Source organism: Dryobates pubescens, chromosome 38, assembly GCF_014839835.1.
Source record: "Dryobates pubescens isolate bDryPub1 chromosome 38, bDryPub1.pri, whole genome shotgun sequence".
NCBI lineage: Eukaryota > Metazoa > Chordata > Aves > Piciformes > Picidae > Dryobates > Dryobates pubescens.
Genome location: NC_071649.1, coordinates 543696 through 567914, shown reverse-complemented (window position 1 = coordinate 567914; position 24219 = coordinate 543696). Strand labels below are relative to the sequence as shown.

Sequence of the window (24219 nt, the reverse complement as noted above, 5' to 3'; positions counted from 1 at the left end):
TTCTCAGGGAGCTTACAACCCACATGTACAGATCAAGAGAAGCAAGAAACTAGGCACAAAGCATAAAAGAAAACATGACTCCCTTCCTTTCTACTTGCCTGTGGCAGTCTCTCTCTCTCCAGGTGTTTGAGCTCTTTCCAGGTAGTGTACTGAGGGGGGCCTCTTTGGTCTGGTTTCTGTGACACAGATTTAAGGGGTGACTGTCTCTGGAGTTCACAATCTGAACAGCACTCCCAGGGCTGATTTTGCACTGAGGGACAGGCTAGAACGTTTGCAGACACACCAGATGGGTCCAAGTCCTTGATTCCATCACTGTCTTCTTGTTTGTTCACCACCCCAGCCTGCTCTGCTGCACAAGTGCTAAGTTATTCACTCCTCAGTCTAACAATTCCCAAAATAGGAGACAGAAGCCCAACACAAAATCAGCTGCATCCAGGAACTGTGACAGTATTTGGAACCCAGCAATGCTAATATTTAAAGTCTAACAAGAAGTTTATAAATAAGGCTGCAACCAGAAAGGTTTGGGAAGCAGGGATTGGAGCACTGTTTCAGGAGGCCAGCAGAAGTCAAAGGGCTGTTAATTAAACACAAGGCAGCTGGGAGCAAAACTTTCTTTTTCCTGAAGTCAGAACCCAGCACATCCATGGCTGCAAATCCAGGCCTGGTTAATTTCATTCACAGCTTATGGAGACCCTGTAATGGCATGGCTATCCTCTGCATGTGCTGCTGGCAAACACTGCTATCAGCGTGCTCAGGAGTGTTCTGAGAGGACCTGGCCTCAATGCCTGACAATTTCTACAAGTTCTTTTCATGGGGAATATTTTCTGCTTCCTCCTGCTACCCAAATCTTTTGAATACAGGAAGGGCTTTTTAAAAGGTTAAAGGTGCATGCTAAGTTTTCTCCCTACCATCCATGCATCCAGCACTCCTCAAAGAGAACTTGCTCAGCCCCAAACCAGCCGGTGTGGTTCTCACAGCAGGCACAGCAGCACACTCTGTCCATCACACCCCCTGCCTGGAGGCACTTAACTCTTGCATTCAAACACACCCAGCAATTCCAGCTGAAAACCTCTGCCTGTTTCACCAGCACACAGGCAGACACGGGCTGGCTGCCCCAGTGCTAAGCTCTCAGAAACATGCTTGCCAAAGCCCCTTTCAGTACACTGCCTTCAGACAGTAGGTCAGCTCAGGACTCTGCTCTTATCTTTACAGTTCATCGTGTTCCTCCTCTTTGGCCTCCTGGTCTTTCAGCTTGAATTCTTCAGCAGTAACTTTACCATTCCCATCTCGGTCTTGATTGGTGAACATGTTTTTGACAATCTTTTCAAAATCAAACCCAGGAGCCAGTTTTCCTTTGCCAGAATCAACTTGAGCTTGAATGTACTCTGAAAACTAAAGAGAGAAGAAAACAGCTCACGATAAAGCAGGCACTTAAACCCAAGCATTTATTTGTTGCTATTTAACATTCTATGACTTAAGTGCAAGCAGAAGTCCAGAAGGGGTTGCTCAGTTCCTAGGTGGACTACTGCTGGCTCAGCAATGGCTCAAGACCTCACCATAACCTTCCAGTGAGCAGACAGTGAGAAGCCTGACACCATGAATTCAGCACTAATTCTGCCTCTCACACTTGTGCCCTAAGTATCTTATGTTGACCAGGGAGACCACAACAGGAAATGACCTCAAGTAGTTTGGCCAATCTTCTGTTTCTTTTTTGTATCTCTGAAGGTCAGTAACCATGTTTTAAATGACATGCTGCCCTCCTGTTACCCTGACAACAAAGACCATTGGGGAAGAAGGGAGGGAGGGAGAGGGGGGAGAAGGGAGGGAGGGAGAGGGGGGAGAAGGGAGGGAGGGAGAGGGGGGAGAAGGGAGGGAGGGAGAGGGGGGAGAAGGGAGGGAGGGAGAGGGGGGAGAAGGGAGGGAGGGAGAGGGGGGAGAAGGGAGGGAGGGAGAGGGGGGAGAAGGGAGGGAGGGAGAGGGGGGAGAAGGGAGGGAGGGAGAGGGGGGAGAAGGGAGGGAGGGAGAGGGGGGAGAAGGGAGGGAGGGAGAGGGGGGAGAAGGGAGGGAGGGAGAGGGGGGAGAAGGGAGGGAGGGAGAGGGGGGAGAAGGGAGGGAGGGAGAGGGGGGTACATTGATAGTGGTAGGATAAACCACTGCAAGTCTTTTCATTGTTTCAGCTTACCTCCTCCAGAAGAACCTCTCCATCATGATTCTGGTCTATTTCTTCAAAAAGATTGGGAGAGACCTCCCCATTCCACACAAACATGTACCCCTCAGGCAAGCCAGACACCAGCTCCAGCAGTTCGATGTCGAAAACTAACACAGCGCTGCCAGGCACTTCTCCTTCTGCACAATAAAGGGCAAAGAAGGGCATTTATCCTCACTTCACCAAAGGGGATGTTCCCTTTCAATCCATAACCACAGTTCTCTGCCTGCTCCAACAGCTGCATCACTGCTGTGATTCCTCAGGACCCCAACTCTACCACATCTTCCTGTTTGCTTCAACAGAAGCGATCAAAACATAAATGAAGTTTTCACAACAAACCTGCACCCCTTTTCCACTTACAAAGGTACCTGGGTACATATCAAACACCAGTGACTGGTCAGTGTTTGCAGTGTTTCAGACCATCTCTATCCAATGTCATCTGAACCATGGCAAAGACCTCTGGCAGGTATTTGACACAGCAGACTTCTTATGGCAGGAGGAAACGTTCTGTCTGTTGTATGTAACTGTGTGATTTCATAGTATCAAGGGTTGCATAGACAATACTCAGCATTTGCTGTGGAAGACAGGGGCAAGTGAAAAGGCTTCTATGTCATGGAATGGCTTAGGTTGGAAGAGACCTTAAGAGATCATCCACTCCAAACCCCCTACCATGGGCAGGGATGCCTCTTAAGCTCCCTAGGCAACCTGTTCTAGAGTCCCATCACCCTTCTACTGAAGGACTTCTTCCTGAGATCCAGTCTCTACTCCCCCTCAGCTTCAAACCATTCCCCCTTGTCCTGTCTCTGGACACCCTCATGAAAAGTCCCTCTGCAGCCTTCCTGAAGGATCCTTCAGGTATTGGAAAGCAGCTCTAAGGTCTCCCTGGAGTCTTCTCTTCTCCAGGCTGAACAACCCCAGCTCCCTCAGCCTGTCCTCACAGCAGAGGTGTTCCAGCCCTTTAATCACCTTTGTGGCCTCCTCTGAACTTGCTCCAACTTGCTGTGCCTTCTTATGCTGGGGACACCAGAACTGGTGTCTCTCAACACAAATTAATTCTCTGTGTTGAATGATAGACTTTATGAAATACAAACTGTTCTGGAGCTGTTGTTCTGGAACATAACTTCTACAACTGTTTGCTGATGATCTTGATCTCCTGACAGACTCCTTCCTTTTGAGGCTCTTCACTCAGAAGCCCAGTAACAAGCACACACACTGGGATATGAAAGGTCTTGTCACTTTTATATTTTCTTTTTATTACTGTTGCTCCTGTCATCAAAAATAGGTAAGCCTCAATGCTCCAGAACAGAGCAAACCTTGAGTCCTGTGTCCAGTTCTGGGCCCCTCAGTTTAGGAAGGATGTTGACTTGCTGGAGCATGTCCAGAGAAGGGCAACAAAGTTGGTGAGGGGTTTGGGACACAAGCCCTATGAGGAGAGGCTGAGGGAGCTGGGGTTGCTTAGCCTGGAGAGGAGAAGACTCAGGGATGACCTTATTGCTCTCTACAACTACCTGAAGGGAGGTTGTAGACAGGCGGATGTTGGTCTCTTCTCCCAGGCAACCAGCACCAGAACAAGGGGACACAGTCTCAGGCTGCACCAGGGGAGGTTTAGGCTGGATGTTAGGAAGAAGTTCTACACAGAGAGAGTGATTGCCCATTGGAATGGACTGCCCAGGGAGGTGGTGAAGTCACCATCACTGGAGGTGTTCAGGAGGAGACTTGATGGGGTGCTTGGTGCCATGGGTTAGTTGTTTAGGTGGGTTGGATTGGTTGATAAGTTGGACACGATGATCTTGAAGGTCTCTTCCAACCTGGTTTATTCTATTCTATTCTATTCTAAACTGCCTTAGATGCATTGGTGTTGAGGTTTCAACAGCAGTGCTGCCCTGCTTCACATCTCACATTCAGTTCCTGTAGTTTCTGCATGTTGAGTTTCCTCTCCCTCTTCTAACCTCTCAGTGCTGAGCAGTCACATTCGCTTTTGTTTCCTGAGTAACATGTGGCATGTCCAAGCCTAAGTACCCAGTTCCCTATCCCAGAGGACAGTGTTTACCCACTCTCTACAACACCAGAGTGCCTGGAGCTTTCCCTTTTGACAAAGCAAGGCTACCAGGGGCCTCTGTTCCCCTTTGTCCTGGGATTGCCTTTGTACTGGCCACAGGAACAGCAGTGGCTTAAAATGCAACACAGACAAGAAGTTCATTTCAATGGGGAACGGGAGGGTCATCTAAAAACACTCCATTCAAGCAGCTAAGAGACATCCTATGTCCTAATGCACAGCAAGCACCAAGCAGGCAGACTTGTGCTTCAGCTACTCAAGGGATGCTCAGTGGATGTGCAGTAGGTCTCACTCACTTACCAACTCCATCTTCTCCGTAACCAAGGTGAGGTGGAATAACAACGGTGCGGCGCTCCCCCACGCACATGTTTTGAAGGCCCATGTCCATCCCCACCACCACCTGTCCGAATCCCAGCACGATGTTGTAGGTCTTGCCAAGGCTGTGTCTAGAGAGAAAGGAGAGAAAAACTTACATAGCCCCTCAAGCACACAACAGAGAATTTCTGTTGCTCCAAACTGCCACAGAAATAGCAGTTTCTGGTTAGTGTCCTGTCTGCATGCCCAATGCAGGGTTCTACCACGCAGTCACCTGAGGTTCTCCTCAAGGTAGCAAGCTACAGCCAACACCAAACACAAGTATCCCTACTGCTGACAAGTCCTCTGGTACTAAGGTTGCAGACTTCTTGAACAAAATCCAATTAAAATCATTAATCCTCTCAATTAAACCCTCAAAGTACTGTATCTCAAGACTAGGGCTTTTACCTTTGACATATTTTTAACTAATGAAGTCAGACTTTTTAGCAGGTGTAAACATTCCAGATGGACATTTGTCCCAGAACTACCAGCCTCTGAAAATCTGGGTGCATTCCCATGGATCAGAATAGAATAGAATTAACCAGGTTGGAAAAGACCTTCGAGATCATCAAGTCCAACCTATCACCCAACACCATCCAATCAACTAAATCGTGGCACCAATCATGGCATCAGCCATCCCTTTGTCCCAGAACTACCAGCCTCTCAAGATCTGGGTGCATTCCCATGGCATCAGCCATCCCTTTGTCCCAGAACTACCAGCCTCTCAAGATCTGGGTGCATTCCCATAGCTCAGCCATCCCTTTGTCCCAGAACTACCAGCCTCTCAAGATCTGGGTGCATTCCCATGGCTCAGCCATCCCTTTGTCCCAGAACTACCAGCCTCTCAAGATCTGGGTGCATTCCCATGGCTCAGCCATCCCTTTGTCCCAGAACTACCAGCCTCTCAAGATCTGGGTGCATTCCCATGGCTCAGCCATCCCTTTGTCCCAGAACTACCAGCCTCTCAAGATCTGGGTGCATTCCCATGACTCAGCCATCCCTTTGTCCCAGAACTACCAGCCTCCCAAGATCTGGGTGCATTCCTATGGCTCAGCCATCCCTTTGTCCCAGAACTACCAGCCTCTCAAGATCTGGGTGCATTCCCATGGCTCAGCCATCCCTTTGTCCCAGAACTACCAGCCTCTCAAGATCTGGGTGCATTCCCATGGCTCAGCCATCCCTTTCAAGAAATCAAGCACTACAATGTGGGAGCCACTTAATCAAGACAGCTTGGGAATATCATTGCTACTTTACTATATTATACCTTGCTGCTGGTAGCCCAGGTCTAAAACGAGAAGTTATCAGGAGTTTAAAGCCCAGAAATTAAACAGCATGTGGCTAGTGCAGTGCTAAAAAGACTTCTCCCTCAGTTTATGTCCCAGCAGCAGGACCCTTTCTTCTGCTGGTCTCCTTTCTTTGGTTATTTGGCTTGGCTCTACCAGTGCAGGATGTGCTTGTAGATTTCTTACTTGGAAAAAGATCAATTCAGTGGCTAGGAGGTCAGCCTTCAAATCAGGAGCCCAAGTTTCATCATCTTTGATTCTCTACAAACTGCTCTGAATAAGAGAGTCTCAACATCCCTTGGGCTCTGCTCCAAAATAGGAATGGAGCATTCCTGCCACATAAGGTGTGTAGAATCCAAACACGTTACCTGCATGCATCCTTGCCTGCAGCATCCCATCATGTGCTCCAATGTAAGGAAGCTTCTCAGCTCTGAAAGCTATTGTGTACACTGGGGAAGCCAGGAGCTGCTTCCTATGTTAATTAGAACCTGTCTGAAAATAGCTTTTCCTTCTTCCCCTCCAAAATTAAAACATTTAGATGACTTGTGCTACCCCAAGAAAGAAGGCAGCAAAAAAAGCTAGCAGCAAACAGTTCTCAATGTGCCAGACTGGAGCAATCTCCTGCTTCCCCCAAGCATGCTGTCAGCAGGAAGAGGAACACAAACATCATCACTGCAGTCAAAGCAAGCCCTCTGATGTTTCTGCATGCTGATCAGCACTTGCTGCAGCACCACAATACAGGAAAACTAGCACCCATGTGTGGTGACCACTTACTACACTCAAACCACCACTGACAGGATTCCAGCAGTGCTCTCAGGAGCACTCAATCAGCACCAAGTGCAAACCCTGCCCAAGAAACTGAATCAGCTTCATAGAATCACAGAATGGCTCAGGTTGGAAGGGACCTCAGAGATCATCTATTCCAACCTCCCCATCATGGGCAAGGACACCTCTCAACTAGACTCAGCTGTTCAAGGCCTCATCCAGCCTGGCCTTGAACACCCCCAGGGAGGAGGTGGAGTCACCATCCCTGGAGGTGTTTAAGCAGCATGTGGACCTGGTGCTTAGGGACATGGTTTTTTATTGACCCTTCAATGCTGGATTGAAGGTTGGACTGGATGATCTTTGAGGTCTCTTCCAACCAGATGATTTCTGTGATTCTGTGAAGCAGCCACAACCACCCTGGGCAGCCCATTCCAGTCTCACCCCACCTCATATGGAAAAACTTCTTCCCCAGCTCCAGTCTAACCCTGCTCTCCCTCAGCTTCAAACCATTCCCCCTTGTCCTGTCTCTAGACATCCTCATGAAAAATCCCTCTCCAGCCTTCCTGTAGGATGCTTTCACCTATTGGAAAGCAGCTCTAAGAGCTCTAAGCTCTGGAGCCTTCTCTTCTCCAGGCTGAACACTCCCAGCTCCCTCAGCCTACCCACATCAGAGGTGCTCCAGCCCTTGGATCATCTTTGTAGCCTCCTCTGGACTCTCTCCAACAGCTGTGTCTTTCCTATGCTGGGGACACAAGAACTGGAGGCAGTATTGGAAGTGGGCATGCTGAGCCCTGTGTCATTCCAGCATGACTGACCAGACACCTGACTTAAGCCACTCAAACACTGCCATGCACACAGCCTGTTCCATCACTCCCCTGTAGTGTTTATGTTCTCCAACACACTCCTACACCCTCCTTGTTCCCAGTTCTTTCACTGTGCTCCGGCAGATGGCCTTTCTCTTTTCCTTCCTCTATATACCTTAGGCAGGGAGGTATAAAAGGAAAAGTAAATCCATTGTACAGAAATAACCACATTTTCACTGCAAAATCCTCTATTCACTGGCAGCCCACTTTGCAGGAATTCCTTCTGCTCTCACAGCTGCTAAGGATATTTCCTTCTTTGGCAGGCTGGACAGATGGGCAGAGTGCAAGGGCAGGAGATTGAACACGTCAAAATGACAGGTTCTACACATTGGCCACAACAACCCCATGCAGAGCTACAGGCTGGGAGCAGAGTGGCTGGAGAGCAGCCAGGCAGAGAGGGACCTGGGAGTGCTAGTCGATAGTAGGATGAACATGAGCCAGCAGTGTGCCCAGGGGGCAAGGAAGGCCAATGGCATCCTGGCCTGCATCAGGAATAGTGTGGCCAGCAGGAGCAGGGAAGTCATTCTGCCTTGGACTCAGCACTGGTTAGGCCACACCTTGAGTCCTGTGTCCAGTTCTGGGCCCCTCGTTTTAGGAAAGATGTTGAGTTGCTGGAAGATGTCCAGAGAAGGGCAACAAAGCTGGGGAGGGGTCTGGAGCACAGCCCTGTGAGGAGAGGCTGAGGGAGCTGGGGTTGCTTAGTCTGGAGAAGAGGAAGCTCAGGGGAGACCTTATTGCTCTCTACAACTACCTGAAAGGAGGTTGTAGCCAGGTGGGGGTTGGTCTCTTCTCCCAGGCAACCAGCACCAGAACAAGAGGACACAGTCTCAAGCTGTGCCAGGGGAGGTTTAGGCTGGATGTTAGGAAGAAATTCTTCCCAGAGAGATTGTCCATTGGAATGTGCTGCCCAGGGAGGTGGTGGAGTCACCATCACTGAAGGTGTTTAAAAAGAGACTTAATGAGGCTCTAGGTGCCATGGTTTAGTTAGTCATGAGGTGTTGGGTGATAGGTTGGACTCGATCTCAAAGGTCTTTTCCAACCTGGTTAATTCTGTATTCTGTAAGGCTCTGAGCAACCTGATCTGGTGAAGGATGTGCCTGCTGACTGCAGAAGGGTTGGACTAGATGACCTCTGGAGGTCCCTTCCAACCCAAACTACTCCCTGCCTGTTCAGCAGGCGATGTACTTACGTCGAGTCCAGCAGGGTACCATCCAGGAGCGAGGCGTTGTAGTGGTACTTCAGGTAGTCTCCCTTCTTACTCAGCACAGTGCAGTTGGAAGGTTTGTAGTTAACAGTAATGCTGACTGAATCTGAGGGGTTGTGGAAGTCAACCACATGGATGTCAAAGACCAGCACTGCAGATCCTGGAATCTTCCCTAAAAAGGAAGCAAATTAGGCAAGTCAAGAAAGAAAGGGTCCTCAGGCAGGCTTCTGATGACCACATACTGCACTCTCTAGGAGTAGGTATTGCCACTGTGTCTGCTACTGAGTCACTTTGCTCTCTTCATTCAGAATTAAAGGATTACATCTCCTCTGTATTCATCAGATGCAAGCTGCATTTTATCTAGGAAAGAAAAGCAGTGGAAAGGCACTCAGCTTGCACTCAATCCAAGAGTGAAGGGGAAAGTTTGCATGACTGAGAATCTGAAAATGATGCAGCAGTGAAGCAACAACCATAGATTTCCTGTGACCACCCTAAATAACTCCTCTGTGTTGCAGGTACCACTTCATTACTGACCATCAAAATTCATGTAGGGCCTCTCATGCACAAGGAATGGCATTGTGTCTAAAAGGTTACATTCCCTTAAAACATCCTGGTAGCAACTTCTTCCTCTCCTCAGGACAATGTGCAACTGCATTACCAGGAATGAGACACATCCAGATCCAGGAATGGGATTTGTTGATAGAGGAGTCTAATTCCCAGATCCACAGCAGACAACTTGCATTCTTACAAGAGAGGCTTTACTTCCAAGTCCCCTTTGGCAAATAAGGAGCCAGGAGGTACCTTTTGAAACTCTAGCCATAAAAGTGGGATCAGCTAGAAGGGTTCTCATATTCAGCCCCTCACAGCAATCTTTCAGGTGCTAACAAGCTTTCCCAAAGGAATGTTAATTGTATGTTATACATACACTGACACTGTGCTGTTACATGCATCCACTGCTTACACAGGCAGCTTAGGAGTCCACAAAACCTGTGGCTGTGGAAAGAACAGGACAGAAAACTTAACATGATTAATTCCTTTAGCATACAGAGCTGGTTAGACACACAGGAAGGAAGACCTAACACTGCCAGAGCTCCTGGCATCCAGCTACCAGTCTGTCTGAAACAGTGATTATCCAAATGAGTTCAGGTCACCAAGCAGCAGTCTGCCCGAAACACTAATTATCCAAATAATTTCAGGTCACTGATTACATAGGACATTGGTCTGAGTTCTCCTTGTCCCACCTATTCAGCTGATTAGAATCATTTTGCAACTAGTGGGTGTAATCCTGTCAGCTGCATGCCCATAAAATTATGAACTAATCCTCAAGCTTTTCAAGTGCCCCCCGGAATGACACCAGGCACAGAGGCACTAAACAACAGTGCACTACAGAATCACAGAATGTTAGGTGTTGGAAGGGACCTCAAAAGATCATCTAATCCAATCCCCCTGCCAGAGCAGGATCACCTAGAGCAGATCACACAGGAACATATAGAATAGAAGAAGAACAGAATAAGAACAGAATTAACCAGGTTGGAAAAGACCTTTGAGATCATCAAGTCCACCCTATCATCCAACACCATCTAATCAACTAAACCATGGCACCAAGCACCCCATCCACTCTCTTCCTAAACACCTCCAGTGATGGTGATAGGTAGGTTAGGATAGGCTATCCAGGCAGGTTTTGAGTATCTCCAGAGAGGGAGACTCCACAACCCCCCTGGGCAGCCTGTTCCATTCATTATGGAAGACTTGAACGAGAAGCCGAGCTCACCTCTTCCTTCTTCTCCATATCCAAGATGAGGAGGGATTATTATCCTTCTTTTCTCCCCAGTGCATACACCTAGCAGACCTTCATCCATTCCAGCAATGACATAGCCTTTGCCCACATAGGTGTCGTAGGTGCGGTTCCGTGAGTAGCTGTGGGGAACATCTGCATTTTAGCAACGTCAGGTGTGCTGCAGAAAACACAGAGCCCTGCAGGAGGTCTGCAGCACAACTCTTACACCAGTCAGCACCAAACACACAGACATTAACCAGCACCAGAGAGGCACGAGGCAGTCACCACGCTCAATGAATCTAGGCCACCAAAGTTTCATCAGCAGGCACCATCTATTCGCCAGCACTGGCTAGGGAACAGCTTCTTTGCAAATCCGTTTCTTCTACACTTGGGAAGAAAAAGCTCACCTATGTATTTTAGACTAAACAGAAAAGATGGGGTGATAAGCAACTGGGGGGGGGAAATGGTTTCTCCTTTATGCTTTCCTCTGTCCTGAACTCTACTTCAGTGTTTATCAGCTGGATATGGTTTACATTCATGAGACACCCTTCAGACTATCATTCCACAGCTATGTATTCAATGACTACAAGGAGGAGCTGAGACCTATAGGTTCCCCTGGGATGCAGAGCATTCAAATGAGTCATGACAACAACACAGAGTCAATATTCTCCGTCCCTTCCAAACCAGACAAATCTCTTGTACATGGGCTGCAGGATCTGCTCCAACAATACAATACAAGAAGCCCACAGCAACGGACTGTGTTTATTACAAGGAGGTCTCTGCCTTCTGCCTTTCTTCAAGGCATGCTACACAAAGGCACAAAGGTTTTATTTCATCTTTACAAGGTAACTCTGGCAAAGAGCAAGACCAGTACAGACCCTGATACACTTCAGAGGTTTATTCAACTGCTCTAAGTCCAGACAGCCCTGCCCACAGGCAGCTCTGCAGCTGAATATTGCAGGGGGGGTTAGAAATGAAGGAAAATATCTTTAGAGATCTTGACCCCAGACAATCAGTGCTTTTGGCATGCTCCCTGTGTGACTCTTTTCCCAGGACAACTCCAAGGCTTTCAATAACTGTTAGCTGACCTATTTCTTCATAGATACTTGTTAGATATTGTCCTTTCTTGTTGATTCTGCTGGAAGACAGGACGTGACCCTCTAAGAAAGAAGCCCTCGAACAACTGCCAGCACTTCAGAATGCTGCAGAGGCTGCTGTCTACAAAGCCATTATTACTATTTAGTAACAACAACCCTAACACAAACACCACAGCCATTTTCAAAAACTGTCTAATTACTACAGACCACAACAATTTACATCTCCACAAAGAGAGGTTCTGGGCAGATACCCTCTGGAGAAGCTTAAAGTTCTTCACTTAGAAGTCCTCATAAGCTGTAAGCTGAGGTCTGCAGTGATAGCTGCTGATCTGGTCTCTGGCTTTCTATCCTCCCACCAAGCCAGGCAGCTGAATGGGGAGGTCAAGGTTGATTCTGAACCTTACCACACCTCAAATTCCATTACATGAGATATACAACTCCCTGACTCCTCCTCATGGGAAGCAGCACACATGGCATACTACACAGCTTTTGTTGACAAACTGATCCTCAGCTTCAGCTTACAGCACCTGTAGTGGTAGTAAACATTGTTCCATGAGTTTGTTTCATAAAGCACTTTACAGAGGCTCTTTTTCAACTCTTTTTAGCTACTTGTACCAGCTGTTCTGAAAACTGGAGTGGGAACAAGTTCAGAATCACTCAATAAAGAGCAAACAAAAGTGACAGAAAGCTACAAAGGCACTATTCATCATATCAATCTGCATGTGAGGCTCATGAGTCCTTTTTCACAGAAACCCTGTTGTTGAATTCTGTCCTGAAAGACATAAGCCTTCATAATGCACTGTTTTCAAGTATTGATGGAAAGACTGGCTTGAGGTTAACTTCACACCAGCCACTAGCAGGCTGACTCACAATTCTCAGGACACAAAATGTTTATTTTCTCTCTCTCTTCAGCAGTACTACCTATCTGGCAGACAAACTCTATGGCACAAAAAGACTCCAGACACACCTGTCTAAAGCACACACAGCTTCACCAGGTGGATCACCACCCCTAGAGGGCATCGGTGGTACTGTCATCATACAAAAGAGGTCTTTGGCTTCCTTCCCGTAAGTGAAAAGGTTTTTGTGAGGTGTTATTTTTCAAGAAGGAAAGACTCCAACTCCACACAAACACTTCAAAAGGGAAGGAAACACAAAATCTTCTATATCTGTTATGGAGAAGTGAAGCTGGAAATGGGATCTGTGGGGCTGCATGGGTTGGTTACCTGGAATCAAACAGAGTGCCATCCAGCAGCGTGCCATTGTAATGGTAGCGGACGAAGTCTCCTGCCTGGCTTCTCCGCTCACAAGATTCAGGCACATGCTGGTTCTCAATTGCAATCCCATCTTTGGGGTTATGGAGATCTAGCAGAGCCACATCAAAGACCAGGGAAGCTTGGCCAGGGATCTCCTTACCTACAAAAGTGTTACAGTAGAAAATTACAGTATCACAGAAACATTCAGGTTGGAAGAGACCCTCAGCATCACCAAGTCCAACCCAGAACCCTACCCTACAAGGGTCACCCCTAAACCATATCCCCAAGCACCACATCCAAACCACCTTTAAATTCACCCAGGGGTGGTGACTCAACCACCTCCCCGGGCAGCTCATTCACAGTATCACAGTATAACTAAGGTTGGAAGAGACCCCAAAGATCATCGAGTCCAACCTGTCTCCACAGACCTCATGACTAGACCATGGCACCAAGTGCCACGTCCAATCTCCTCTTGAACATCTCCAGGGACGGCAACTCCACCACCTCCCTGGGCAGCACATTCCAATGACAAACAACTCGCTCAGTGAAGAACTTTCTCCTCACTTCAAGTCTAAACCTCCCCTGGTGCAGCTTGGAGACTATGTCACCTTGTTCTGGTGCTGCTTGCCTGGGAGAAGAGACCAACCCCTTCCTGGCTACAACCTCCCTTCAGGTAGTGGTAGAGGGCAATGAGGTCACCCCTGAGCCTCCTCTTCTCCAGGCTAAACAATCCCAGCTCCCTCAGTCTCTCCTCATAGGGCTTGTGCTCAAGGCCTCTCCCCAGCCTTGTTGCCCTTCTCTGGACATGTTCAAGTGTCTTAATGTCCTTCTTAAACTGAGGGGCCCAGAACTGGACACAGGACTCAAGGTACTCAATGCAGAATACAGGGGCACAATGACCTCCCTGCTCCTGCTGGCCACACTATTCCTAATGCAAGCCAGAAAAGAATTTCTTATGGCTTCCTGTTTGGGAAGGCCTTTCAGAGATGCTCATAGTCCAAAGGTGTGATGCAAAGAACCAGAGGGATCCAGGCAGCGCTTCCAATCCCTGAGCACTCTTGCAAGGAAAAAGAATTTTCCTACTGTCCAGTCTAAACCTAGCCAGTCACAGCTTGAGGCTGTTCCCTCTTGTTCTATCGCTAATTACCTGTGAGATAATCACAGAATCAATAAGGTTGGAAAAGACCTCAAAGATCAAGTCCAACCTGTCAATAATTAGCGATTATCTGTCTGAAACAGGCGTCAGTGCTGCCCATACACTTCCAATACACAAAGCACTGATTTGCTTTAAAATACAAATTATTTCAACAGCTTCCTCCACCTCTCCCAGGAATCATTTGTACCATCTCCTTCTTCTCCATAAGCCAGGAAAGGCGGTATCGTGATGATGCGCTTCTCTCCGACGCACATCCCCAGGAGCCCCTGGTCCATGCCGGGAATCAGCCAGCCGATTCCCACGTAGGTATCGTACGTTCGCATCCGGTTATGGCTGCAAGCCAGGGAACGACACAGGAACAAACAAACAACGTGAAAAGTTACAGAGCAAAAATGTTAGCAAAAAAAGAACGCAGGCAGGGGCCAGAGAGAGAGAGGAAGCAGGCAGGCAGGCAGGGGGGCCAAAGAGAGAGAGGAAGCAGGCAGGCAGGCAGGGGGGCCAAAGAGAGAGAGGAAGCAGGCAGGCGGGGGGGCCAAAGAGAGAGAGGAAGCAGGCAGGCAGGGGGGGCCAAAGAGAGAGAGGAAGCAGGCAGGCAGGCAGGGGGGCCAAAGAGAGAGAGGAAGCAGGCAGGCAGGTGGGGGGCCAAAGAGAGAGAGGAAGCAGGCAGGCAGGTGGGGGGGCCAAAGAGAGAGAGGAAGCAGGCAGGCAAGCGGGGGGGCCAAAGAGAGAGAGGAAGCAGGCAGGCAGGCGGGGGGGCCAAAGAGAGAGAGGAAGCAGGCAGGCAGGCAGGCGGGGGGGCCAAAGAGAGAGAGGAAGCAGGCAGGCAAGCGGGGGGGCCAAAGAGAGAGAGGAAGCAGGCAGGCAGGCGGGGGGGCCAAAGAGAGAGAGGAAGCAGGCAGGCAGGCAGGCGGGGGGGCCAAAGAGAGAGAGGAAGCAGGCAGGCAGGCGGGGGGGCCAAAGAGAGAGAGGAAGCAGGCAGGCAAGCGGGGGGGCCAAAGAGAGAGAGGAAGCAGGCAGGCAGGCAGGGGGGCCAAAGAGAGAGAGGAAGCAGGCAGGCAGGCAGGGGGGCCAAAGAGAGAGAGGAAGCAGGCAGGCAGGCAGGGGGGCCAAAGAGAGAGAGGAAGCAGGCAAGCAGGCAGGGGGGCCAAAGAGAGAGAGGAAGCAGGCAAGCAGGCAGGGGGGCCAAAGAGAGAGAGGAAGCAGGCAGGCAAGCGGGGGGGCCAAAGAGAGAGAGGAAGCAGGCAGGCAGGCGGGGGGGCCAAAGAGAGAGAGGAAGCAGGCAAGCAGGCAGGGGGGCCAAAGAGAGAGAGGAAGCAGGCAGGCAAGCGGGGGGGCCAAAGAGAGAGAGGAAGCAGGCAGGCAAGCGGGGGGGCCAAAGAGAGAGAGGAAGCAGGCAGGCAAGCGGGGGGGCCAAAGAGAGAGAGGAAGCAGGCAGGCAGGCAGGGGGGCCAAAGAGAGAGAGGAAGCAGGCAGGCAAGCGGGGGGGCCAAAGAGAGAGAGGAAGCAGGCAGGCAGGCGGGGGGGCCAAAGAGAGAGAGGAAGCAGGCAGGCAGGCGGGGGGGCCAAAGAGAGAGAGGAAGCAGGCAGGCAGGCGGGGGGGCCAAAGAGAGAGAGGAAGCAGGCAGGCAGAGGGCAAAAGGAAGTAAAAGATAAAAAAGAATAAAACAAAAAAAGAAATAACAGAAAAAAGACAAGATGAGAACACAGCTAAACATCAGCCAGCCAGAGGAGAGAACAATATTACCTATGAAAGCCACATGCACAATACGATGCTTGCTGCTCCAGAACTAGCACTCCTTGATTTACCAGGGGCTGGCTGGGCAGCGTTTCTCTGAGGGCTCAGCTATTTCAGGCCCCTAACAGAGGGTTTGAGAAGTAGCTCACACACAGAATGGCAGCTGGTATTAATGCATCATTTTCCAGCAAACTTTAATGAAGCACCCAGGATTTAAACTTCAAATCTCAGCCTGGAGGTGTTAGCAGCTGAATTTCATCCCAAACTCTGCTTGTATCTATGATGAAGAGTTATGCTGCAGTGGTGGTAGGAACTATTAGCTGACTGCAGCAAAGAGCAATACAGGCACAGGGAATGACATTTTGGAACAAGAAAGGGTCTGGGCTGGTAATGCTCAGCCAGGAATACTGTCCTGTCTCATTGGTTTGAGTCAGCACTGCTGTCCCATAATCCCTCAATAAATTCCTGACACTCACATGATGCTGTCTCTCATTTCTTGTCTTCCTGAGCAACTATCATTAATTGTTACACGGGTATACACCAGTGCAGGGGAGGAAGTGATGGTTTGGAGTGACACTGAATAGCTAATAAAACAGACAGAGAGACACAAGGCAGCTGCATACCTTGAATCAAAGAGGGTCCCATCTAAGAAGGTGCCGTTGTAATGGTACCGCACAAAGTCAGACACCTGGACTGTCCGAGGGCATTGCTCAGGTCTGAAGTAAGTCTGAACCTGCACCTGGTCCTCTGAGTTCCAGAGATCAATCAGAAGCACATCGAAATGGAGCACAGCATTTGGAGGTATCACACCAGCTGCAAAATCAAAACCATCACAGGCTTATTTCCACTTTCTACAGGACATCAGCAAACAAGGGAGCCAACTACACGGTCCCTAAAGAAAATCCACGACGTAGGATCTACTCCTGTCTGTGTCTGTATCCCCCTGACCCCTCGCAGCTACAAAACTAGGGAAATCTGGCAACATGAATTGTTAACTGTATCCACCCTGCAAACTGCTGCCTCTGAGCCTGCAGAGCAAAGCTGCTTTTGGCACTGCCATACTTAGTGCAGCAGTGCTATGCCAAGACACTGTAAGTATTTAACAGTGAGGTAGACATCAATAACTAACTTGAGTAGAAAAGTTTCTTTTCTTCATGTCCTCTACAATCAGCAGCTCTTCCTTGCATATGCAGAGGCAGCCTGGAGTCCTGAGCTAGGCTGTAGGTTTAACGAACACCCCTGAGCAGGGTGGAACCTCTCAGAAATTCATGGAATCCTAAGATAGCTCAGTTTGGAAAAGACCCTTAGAGGTCATCTACTCCAACCAACTTGCCATGGGCAGGGACACCTCTCAGCTAGACTCAGCTGCTCAAGGCCTCATACAACCTGGCCTTCAGCACCCTCAGGAAGGAGGCATCCACAACCTCCTTGGGCAGCCTATTCCAGAGTCTCACCACCCTCCTGCTGAAGAACTTCTCCCTTAAGCTCCAGTCTAACCCTGCTCTCCCTCAGCTTCAAACCATTCCCCTGTGTCCTACTGCTGAACACACAAAAAGTCCCTCTGCATCCTTCCTGTAGGCTCCCTTCAGGGACTGGAAGGCAGCTAAGCTGTCCCCCCACAGAGTCTTCTCTTCTCCAGGCTGAACACCCCCAGCTCCCTCAGCCTATCCTCACAGCCCTGGGATCATCTTTGTGGCCCTCCCCTGACCTTGCTCCAACAGCTCTGTGTCCTTCTTGGAAACACACAGACTTGCAATCTCTACCCTTGTCTTCTGTGAGTCCAGTTCCCCTGGCCCCTGCTGAACCCTTGCAGAGGCAGCTCCTGGCTGGCCCCACGCTGCACTTACAGACGCCCTCGGTGCCATAGGCCAGCCGGGGGGGAATCTTGACGAAGCGCCGCTCGTTCACACACATCCCGACCAGGGCCTTGTCCATCCCAGCAATCAGCTGCCCTTTTCCCACAAACACGTTGAATGTGGATCCCCTGTCATAGCTAAAGGAGACAGAGCAGGTAAAGAAGGTTAGCAGTTCATCTACACACCACTCTGCTGGGATTTGGAGAGTTTAACTGTAATTACGTTTGGAAAAGAGGAGGCCGAGAGGAGACCTCATTGCTGTCTGCAACTACCTGAAAGGACATTGTGGAGAGGCTGCTGCTGGTCTCTTCTCCCAGGTAGTTAGTGATAGAAAAGAAGGAATTGCCTCAAGCTGTGACTGGGTAGGTTTAGACTGGACAGTAGGAAACATTTTTTTCCCTCCCTGAGCTGCCCAGGGAGGTGGCTGAGTCACCAACCCAGGGTGTGTTTACAGGTGGTTTGGATGTGGTGCTTGTGGATACGGTTTAGGGGTGAGCGCTGTAGAGTTCTGGGTTGTGCTTGGTGATCCTGAGGGTCTCTTCCAACCTGAATGTTTCTGTGAGTCTGTGGTTTGCCCACCTCTTGCCCGATGAGTGCAATTTTATCATGAGACAGTTGCTAAAGTGAGGGGACAAATCTAAGTGTTTCAGAGGTTTCATCCCAGCTCGCCTTCCGGTCACTGCAGCCCATCTAGCTGAAACTAACTAGATGGTGAGCTGCTAGAACTCTAGCAGCATGTGATATACACTGCAGGCACCCAAAGCCTGTAGCTACAAATTGATTACTTACACACCAACACTGTAAGTACTGGAAAATAATGGATGAGGAAAAAAAGAGGACAACCATTAGAAGATATGAAAGGATGGCTGCTCCCACAGCAGGAGCTCAGCAATTTGATTTTGATGACAAAAGCCTAAAAAATACTACACAAGCTCAGTAAGCTTTACAACGTGAGACATCATGGCTGGGGACCCTCTGCAGGAGAAGAGGAAAGGGGAAAAGACACCTTTCCTGAGTAAGTGGGGTGAGATTTGCCAGTTGGTTATTTATTTTCTCCAGCTGGTCACTTATTTTCTCCTCCACGTGCCCAACTCCCACGTCATTAAGACTCGAACAGCAAAAAGCAGGCACGTGCATCGAACACTGAGTTTGCCAGACCAAGAAGCAACTGCTTCAGCCAAACGATCTCCCACTGTGGTCATGTGAAAGGGAAAAGAAATGCAGCTTAGATGATTCCAGGTTTCCCAGACAGGCTGGAGAACAGCACTGTTACTCCAGCAGAACACCAACAGTGGCTTATATGGTTAGTCTGATCACCATACAGCTAGCTGCACAGTGACCCCACTCCGCTGCGCCTGAATTTCTGCCCTTCCATTTTTTGAAGCAATGGACAAATCGTAGAATCAACAAGGTTGGAAAAGACCTCAGAGATCATCAAGTCCAACCTATCACCCAACACCTCATGACTAACTAAACCATGGCTCCATGTGCCACATCCAATCCTTTCTTGAACACCTCCAGGGACAGAGCAGGAAGCACACAGGCAGCAGGAAGCACTTCCGAAGCTTCATGCCTATTTTCAAGCTTTTACTGCTTCCCATTTTCTCAAATTGCTTTCCAAATCCAGAGGACTCTCTCCATTTTTTTTCCACAGATAAAAGGCAGCCCTATTAAAACAAGTTAAAAAAAAAAGAAAAGGCTTGTGCCTCTGCCTGCTGAAATATTCTGGAAAGCAGCCGGGAGCTAGAGATCACTAGGGAAATGATGTCAAACTTTCCTTCAAAGGCTGTACACATCACTTCCACAACATACTGAGCCTCCTAACAGTCCCAGAGCCTCAAATCCCTCAAATACTTTACTGAGTGATCTCTGTTTGCTCCATCTTCTGGTTGTTTTGGTTTGTTGGTTTGGTTGGGGTTTTTTTTTCCCCCTCCTGGCAAACATTTCCCCTGAAAGAAACAGCTCTCTATACAGAGCGTTCACTTTCATTGCACAAATATTTCTGCTCCCAGGCAGGGATGGAAAGCATTCCAAGTGGCTCCTGAAAAATTCTATTATCCACACAAAAACATAATTAAGATGTTAAGACTAATAACAGGTACTAAGAAATCCACCCCCCCTCCTCCCCAAATGGTATTTCTCAGCAACTGACAAAGCTTGGCAATACAGCTGGGATGGACTGCAAACAGGAAGAGCTTTATTTCTCTCTTTTTTTTTTCCCCTTTGACAAAAATCAACTTACAATTAAGAAAGCATTGATGCTAGGCAGAGAGCTAAACAAAGCAGGGAGCAGCTCATGCAGCTCTGCAGGACTGACTTTGCAGATTCCTAAGCCAAAGTAGTTTCAGTTACTGGAATTCACCAAATTAACAGCAGATGACTAGGAAGCTAAATTCAAGCTTAAAAAATACAAATCTTTTTATGGACATGGAAATAAAAATCCAAATACCAATGTGGGCAAGGGAGAGAAAGAACCAGCAGGCACATTAGTTAATCTATGTGACATGGTCGTGAGGATGAAGGCTTTATCAGCAGCCTGTTAGCAAGAGCAGCAGCATTACCACCTTCTGCTAGGAAACACAGAAGCAGTCTTTTAAACCTCAAGAACACTCCCAGCACCTGAATCATAAAATCATCAAAGAGTGGAAGGGACCTCAGAAATCATCTCCCCCAACCTCCCCACCATGGGCAGGGACACATCTCAACTAGGCTCTGCTGCTCAAGAGGAGAGGAGAGACTGAGGGAGCTGGGGTTGCTTAGCCTGGAGAAGAGGAGGCTCAGCAGTGACCTTATTGCTCTCTACAACTACCTGAAGGGAGGCTATAGACAGGCAGAGGTTGGTCTCTTCTCCCAGGCAACCAACACCAGAACAAGAGGACACAGTTTCAAGCTGTGCCAGGGGAGGTTTAGGCTGGATGTTAGGAAGAAATTCTTCCCAGCAAGAGAGATTGGCCATTGGAATGTGCTGCCCAGGGAGGTGGGAGAGTCACCATCCCGGGAAGTGTTCAAAAAGGATTGGACGTGGCATGTGAAGCCATGGTTTAGTTGGTCATGAGGTGCTGGGTGATAGCTTGGAGTTGATGATCTCTGAGGTCTTTTCCAACCTTACTGATTCTATGATTGAAATTGAGAGGACTCAAAGACATCAATGCTGTACTGCCCTAACAGCCTGTTCCTCTCCCAAATAAATTCCGAGCCAAATCACAAACAAGTTGGAATTAAATGAGAGCCATCCCCCAGGGAAGCCCCTCCTGGTGCCCTGCCTCAGTGCAGAAATCTGCTGGCACAACTCAAGAGCACACGAGCAAGCCTCAGCGTGTGTCTGGAGGAATCAGAAGCACACTGCTGAGCACGTGGCTGGTTTGCCAGTTGTCACAGTTTTGTAATGACAGCCGTGAGGATGGTGCCTTTGTGTATCCTCACATCTGCAGCTAAGGCTTCTTCTCCAGAACTGTCACTTGCCAACTAATTCACTGCCCTTGCTGTGCCTCTTTGTGAGGTTGCACCAGTGCCAGCTGAAAGGCCAAGAGCAAGCCAGGCTTTTTCCAGAGTAACGCTGGTGAAGTGGCACTGCTGGCATACTCCAGTACAGTCAGCTCCAGAGGAAGTGCTGAGCTGACTCTGAAGGACAGCTATTGCCCTAAGGCTGCAGATTTTCCTTGAAACACAAGGGAGATTACTGGGATTACTGAAAATACATTTTGGTTTTTCTTTCCGAGTAATACTTTGATCAGTGGCAGTGAATGAAGCAAGAAAAAACAAACAAGCTGTCAGCAGCATCAGCATCCTTCACAGGCTCCTGATCCCACTATTTAGGCTTCCTGATCTCAAAAAAACATCAGGAAAGCAGCCAGGCCCTTCACTGTACATAGGTCACATCCATTCATGGGTAACTGATCCACACATTTCTGTGTAAGCACAGCCCGGTAATTCCTGTGCTTCTGGCAAACATAATGATCCAGAAATGTCTGTATTCAAGTAGGTTTGAGCTTAGAGAAGACAGGGCAAACAGAGAAAGAAGTGGGCCAGAAATCACTGAACACTATGAGAAGCTGGGACACCACGCAGGCTCCTGTTTGCCAGGCTAGCCGAGTAGCCTAACGGTCTTCTATCCTGGAGCCGAAAGCTTCCGGTCAGCACCTTGGAAAAGCAGCTGGAAGAACGCAGTGAGGATCCATCAGGGCATGCAAACTACTACAAACTGGATTAATTCACCAGAGATCTCACTCTAGCCTCCAGAAGTCATAACCCGGCTCTCTGCCCTTTCAGGCATTTGCTCCCACAGTGGCCATGTACATCCTGCCTTCGCACTTGTGAAACGCTGCCTAGCTTGCTACTGATCCGCTTCCAACTGGTCACCCCAGAACTGCTCGCAGGACACGGCTGGGAAGCGTAGTGGGACGTGGACCGAACCTCACTCCCCATCCCTAGCCATCCCCGAAAAAGCCGCTGCGGGGGCACTACCACCTCCGAGCCCTCGTGGGTACAGCACCTCTCACTCCTCTCCCCTTCCCAGAGCGCACCCTCACACCAGCCAAGCGCCGGGGCGGGCTGCACCCGGGCACGGCACTGCTCGCTAAGCCTGAGGCGATCGCAAACCAGACCTGGAATCGAAGCGGGTGCCGTCGGGGAAGGCGCCGAGGTAGTGGTATCGCACGAAGTCCCCGGGCCGCACGGCCCGCGGGCAGCTCTCGGGCACGAAGCGCTGCTCGATGCTGAGCTCGGCGCCGTCGCCGGGGAACTCGGCGGCGGGCACCGGCGGCGCCTGGCACGCCGCCCAGCTCACCAACAGCGCCGGGAACAGCAGCACCGCGCCGGGGCCGGGGCCCCGCCGCCGCACGGCCGCCGGCCCCGCCATGGAGGGACGGGCGCGGAACAGTCGCAGGACGCGTTCGGCTGGCGAGGGGAGGGACGGAGAAGCAGAGGAAGCCGCCCGGCCCTCCCGCTCCTCCTCCCGCCGCTGCGAACTTGCAAACGTGGATGACGCGCTCGCACCCGGGACGGGGGGAGGAGGAGCCCCGGCGCCAGCTCCCCCCACCCTGCCGGCGGGGCTGCGCAGTCCGGAGCCGGGGAACAGCGCTGCCACCGCCATCCCCTCCCGTCCGTCCCCTCCCCGGCCCCGGGCTGGAAGCGCTGCGACGTGGCGCTGCCTCGGGACGCCCTCCCAGCTCCCCCCACCCCCGACGGTATCCTGGTCTTCAGAGTGACCAAGGTCTTCAGCAGCCTTGAGTTAGCCAAGTGCTAAAGCCAGGAGGAGTAAAAAGCTAGAGCAGCTAGAGCAGCTGACCCAGCAAAAGTATTTCATGCCATAAACCTCACGTCCACTGTAATTTGGTAAGTTTGCTGTGGGCAAGATCTCCTCCTGACGGCTGCCATCCCTGGAGGGTCTTGCCCATCATCCTGCTTCCCAGGCCTGCTCTCCTGTTTGCTGTGACCGTTGTGCTTTCAATGCAGCCCTGGCACTCACAATGGGAGTGCACAGGTCACCACCACTACCTTGGCTGACTATAACCAGGTGTACTTCCGATTAGTATTAATAGTAGAATTGTTATTTGATTAGAAGGGAATAGAAGAAAACAACGAGATGATTTTTCTTTTTATCTATCAATTATTAAGCAAGCCCAATTCACACTCAGGTGGACTTCTGAAAAGAAACCACTAGAATCATAGAATCAATAAGGTTGGAAAAGACCTCAGAGATCACCAAGTCCAACCTATCACCCAAAACCTCATGACTACTAAATCATGGCACCAAGTGCCACATCCAGTCCCCTCTTGAACACCTCCAGGGATGGTGACTCCACCACCTTCCTGGGCAGCACATTCCAATGGCCAATCTCTCTTGCTGGGAAGAATTTCTTCCTAACATCCAGCCTAAACCTCCCCTGGCACAGCTTGAAACTGTGTCCTCTTGTTCTGGTGCTGGTTGCCTGGGAGAAGAGACCAACCCCCACCTGCCTACAACCTCCCTTCAGGTAGTTGTAGACAGCAAGAAGGTCTCCCCTGAGCCTCCAGGCTAAGCAACCCCAGCTCCCTTAGCCTCTCCTTACAGGGCTGCGCTCCAGACCCCTCCCCAGCCTCATTGCCCTTCTCTGGACACATTCAAGTGTCTCAGTGTCCTTCTTAAATTGAGGGGCCCAGAACTGGACACAGCACTCAAGGTGTGGCCTAACCAGTGCTGAGTACAGGGCACAATAACTTCCCTGCTCCTGCTGATACAGGCCAGGATGCCATTTGCCTTCTTTGCCACCTGGGCACACTGCTGGCTTATGTTCAGCTGCTGTCAATCAGTACCCCCAGGTCCCTTTTCTGCCTGGCTGCTCTCCAGCCACTCTGTCCCCAGCCTGTAGCACTGTATGGGGTGGTTGTGACCAACAACCACTAAACAACCACTAAAAGCAGGGAAAGTGGTGGGACAATGGCTCACTGGCCCAGCTCCCTCTTCTTTGTGCATCCACTACCCAGCTGCATCACCCCAGCAGCAGAAGAGATGCAGCCAGATGAAATGTTTTTAAAGTGCTTTCACAAATGCTTTTGTTTAATATTGACAAATTGCTAGGAAATGGCTGCTGCCCAATGACCTAACCAGTGAAAGAAAAAAAGTTAGCATCTCA

The 24219-nt window shown here is 49.8% G+C and overlaps 1 protein-coding gene across 1 annotated transcript; it reads right to left on the bottom strand.

The window, feature by feature from the left end:
• Positions 1-1086: 1086 nt before the first annotated feature.
• Positions 1087-22663, bottom strand: FKBP9 (FKBP prolyl isomerase 9). Its single transcript, XM_009908971.2, has 10 exons — positions 22210-22663; positions 17597-17742; positions 16373-16562; positions 14202-14347; positions 12829-13018; positions 10503-10648; positions 8717-8903; positions 4563-4708; positions 2183-2346; positions 1087-1392 (listed from the first exon to the last, which is right to left on the bottom strand). The coding sequence occupies exons 1-10, from the start codon at positions 22461-22463 to the stop codon at positions 1207-1209; spliced, it is 1755 nt and encodes a 584-aa protein (XP_009907273.2). The 5' UTR covers positions 22464-22663; the 3' UTR covers positions 1087-1206.
• Between the last annotated feature and the right edge of the window lie 1556 nt (positions 22664-24219).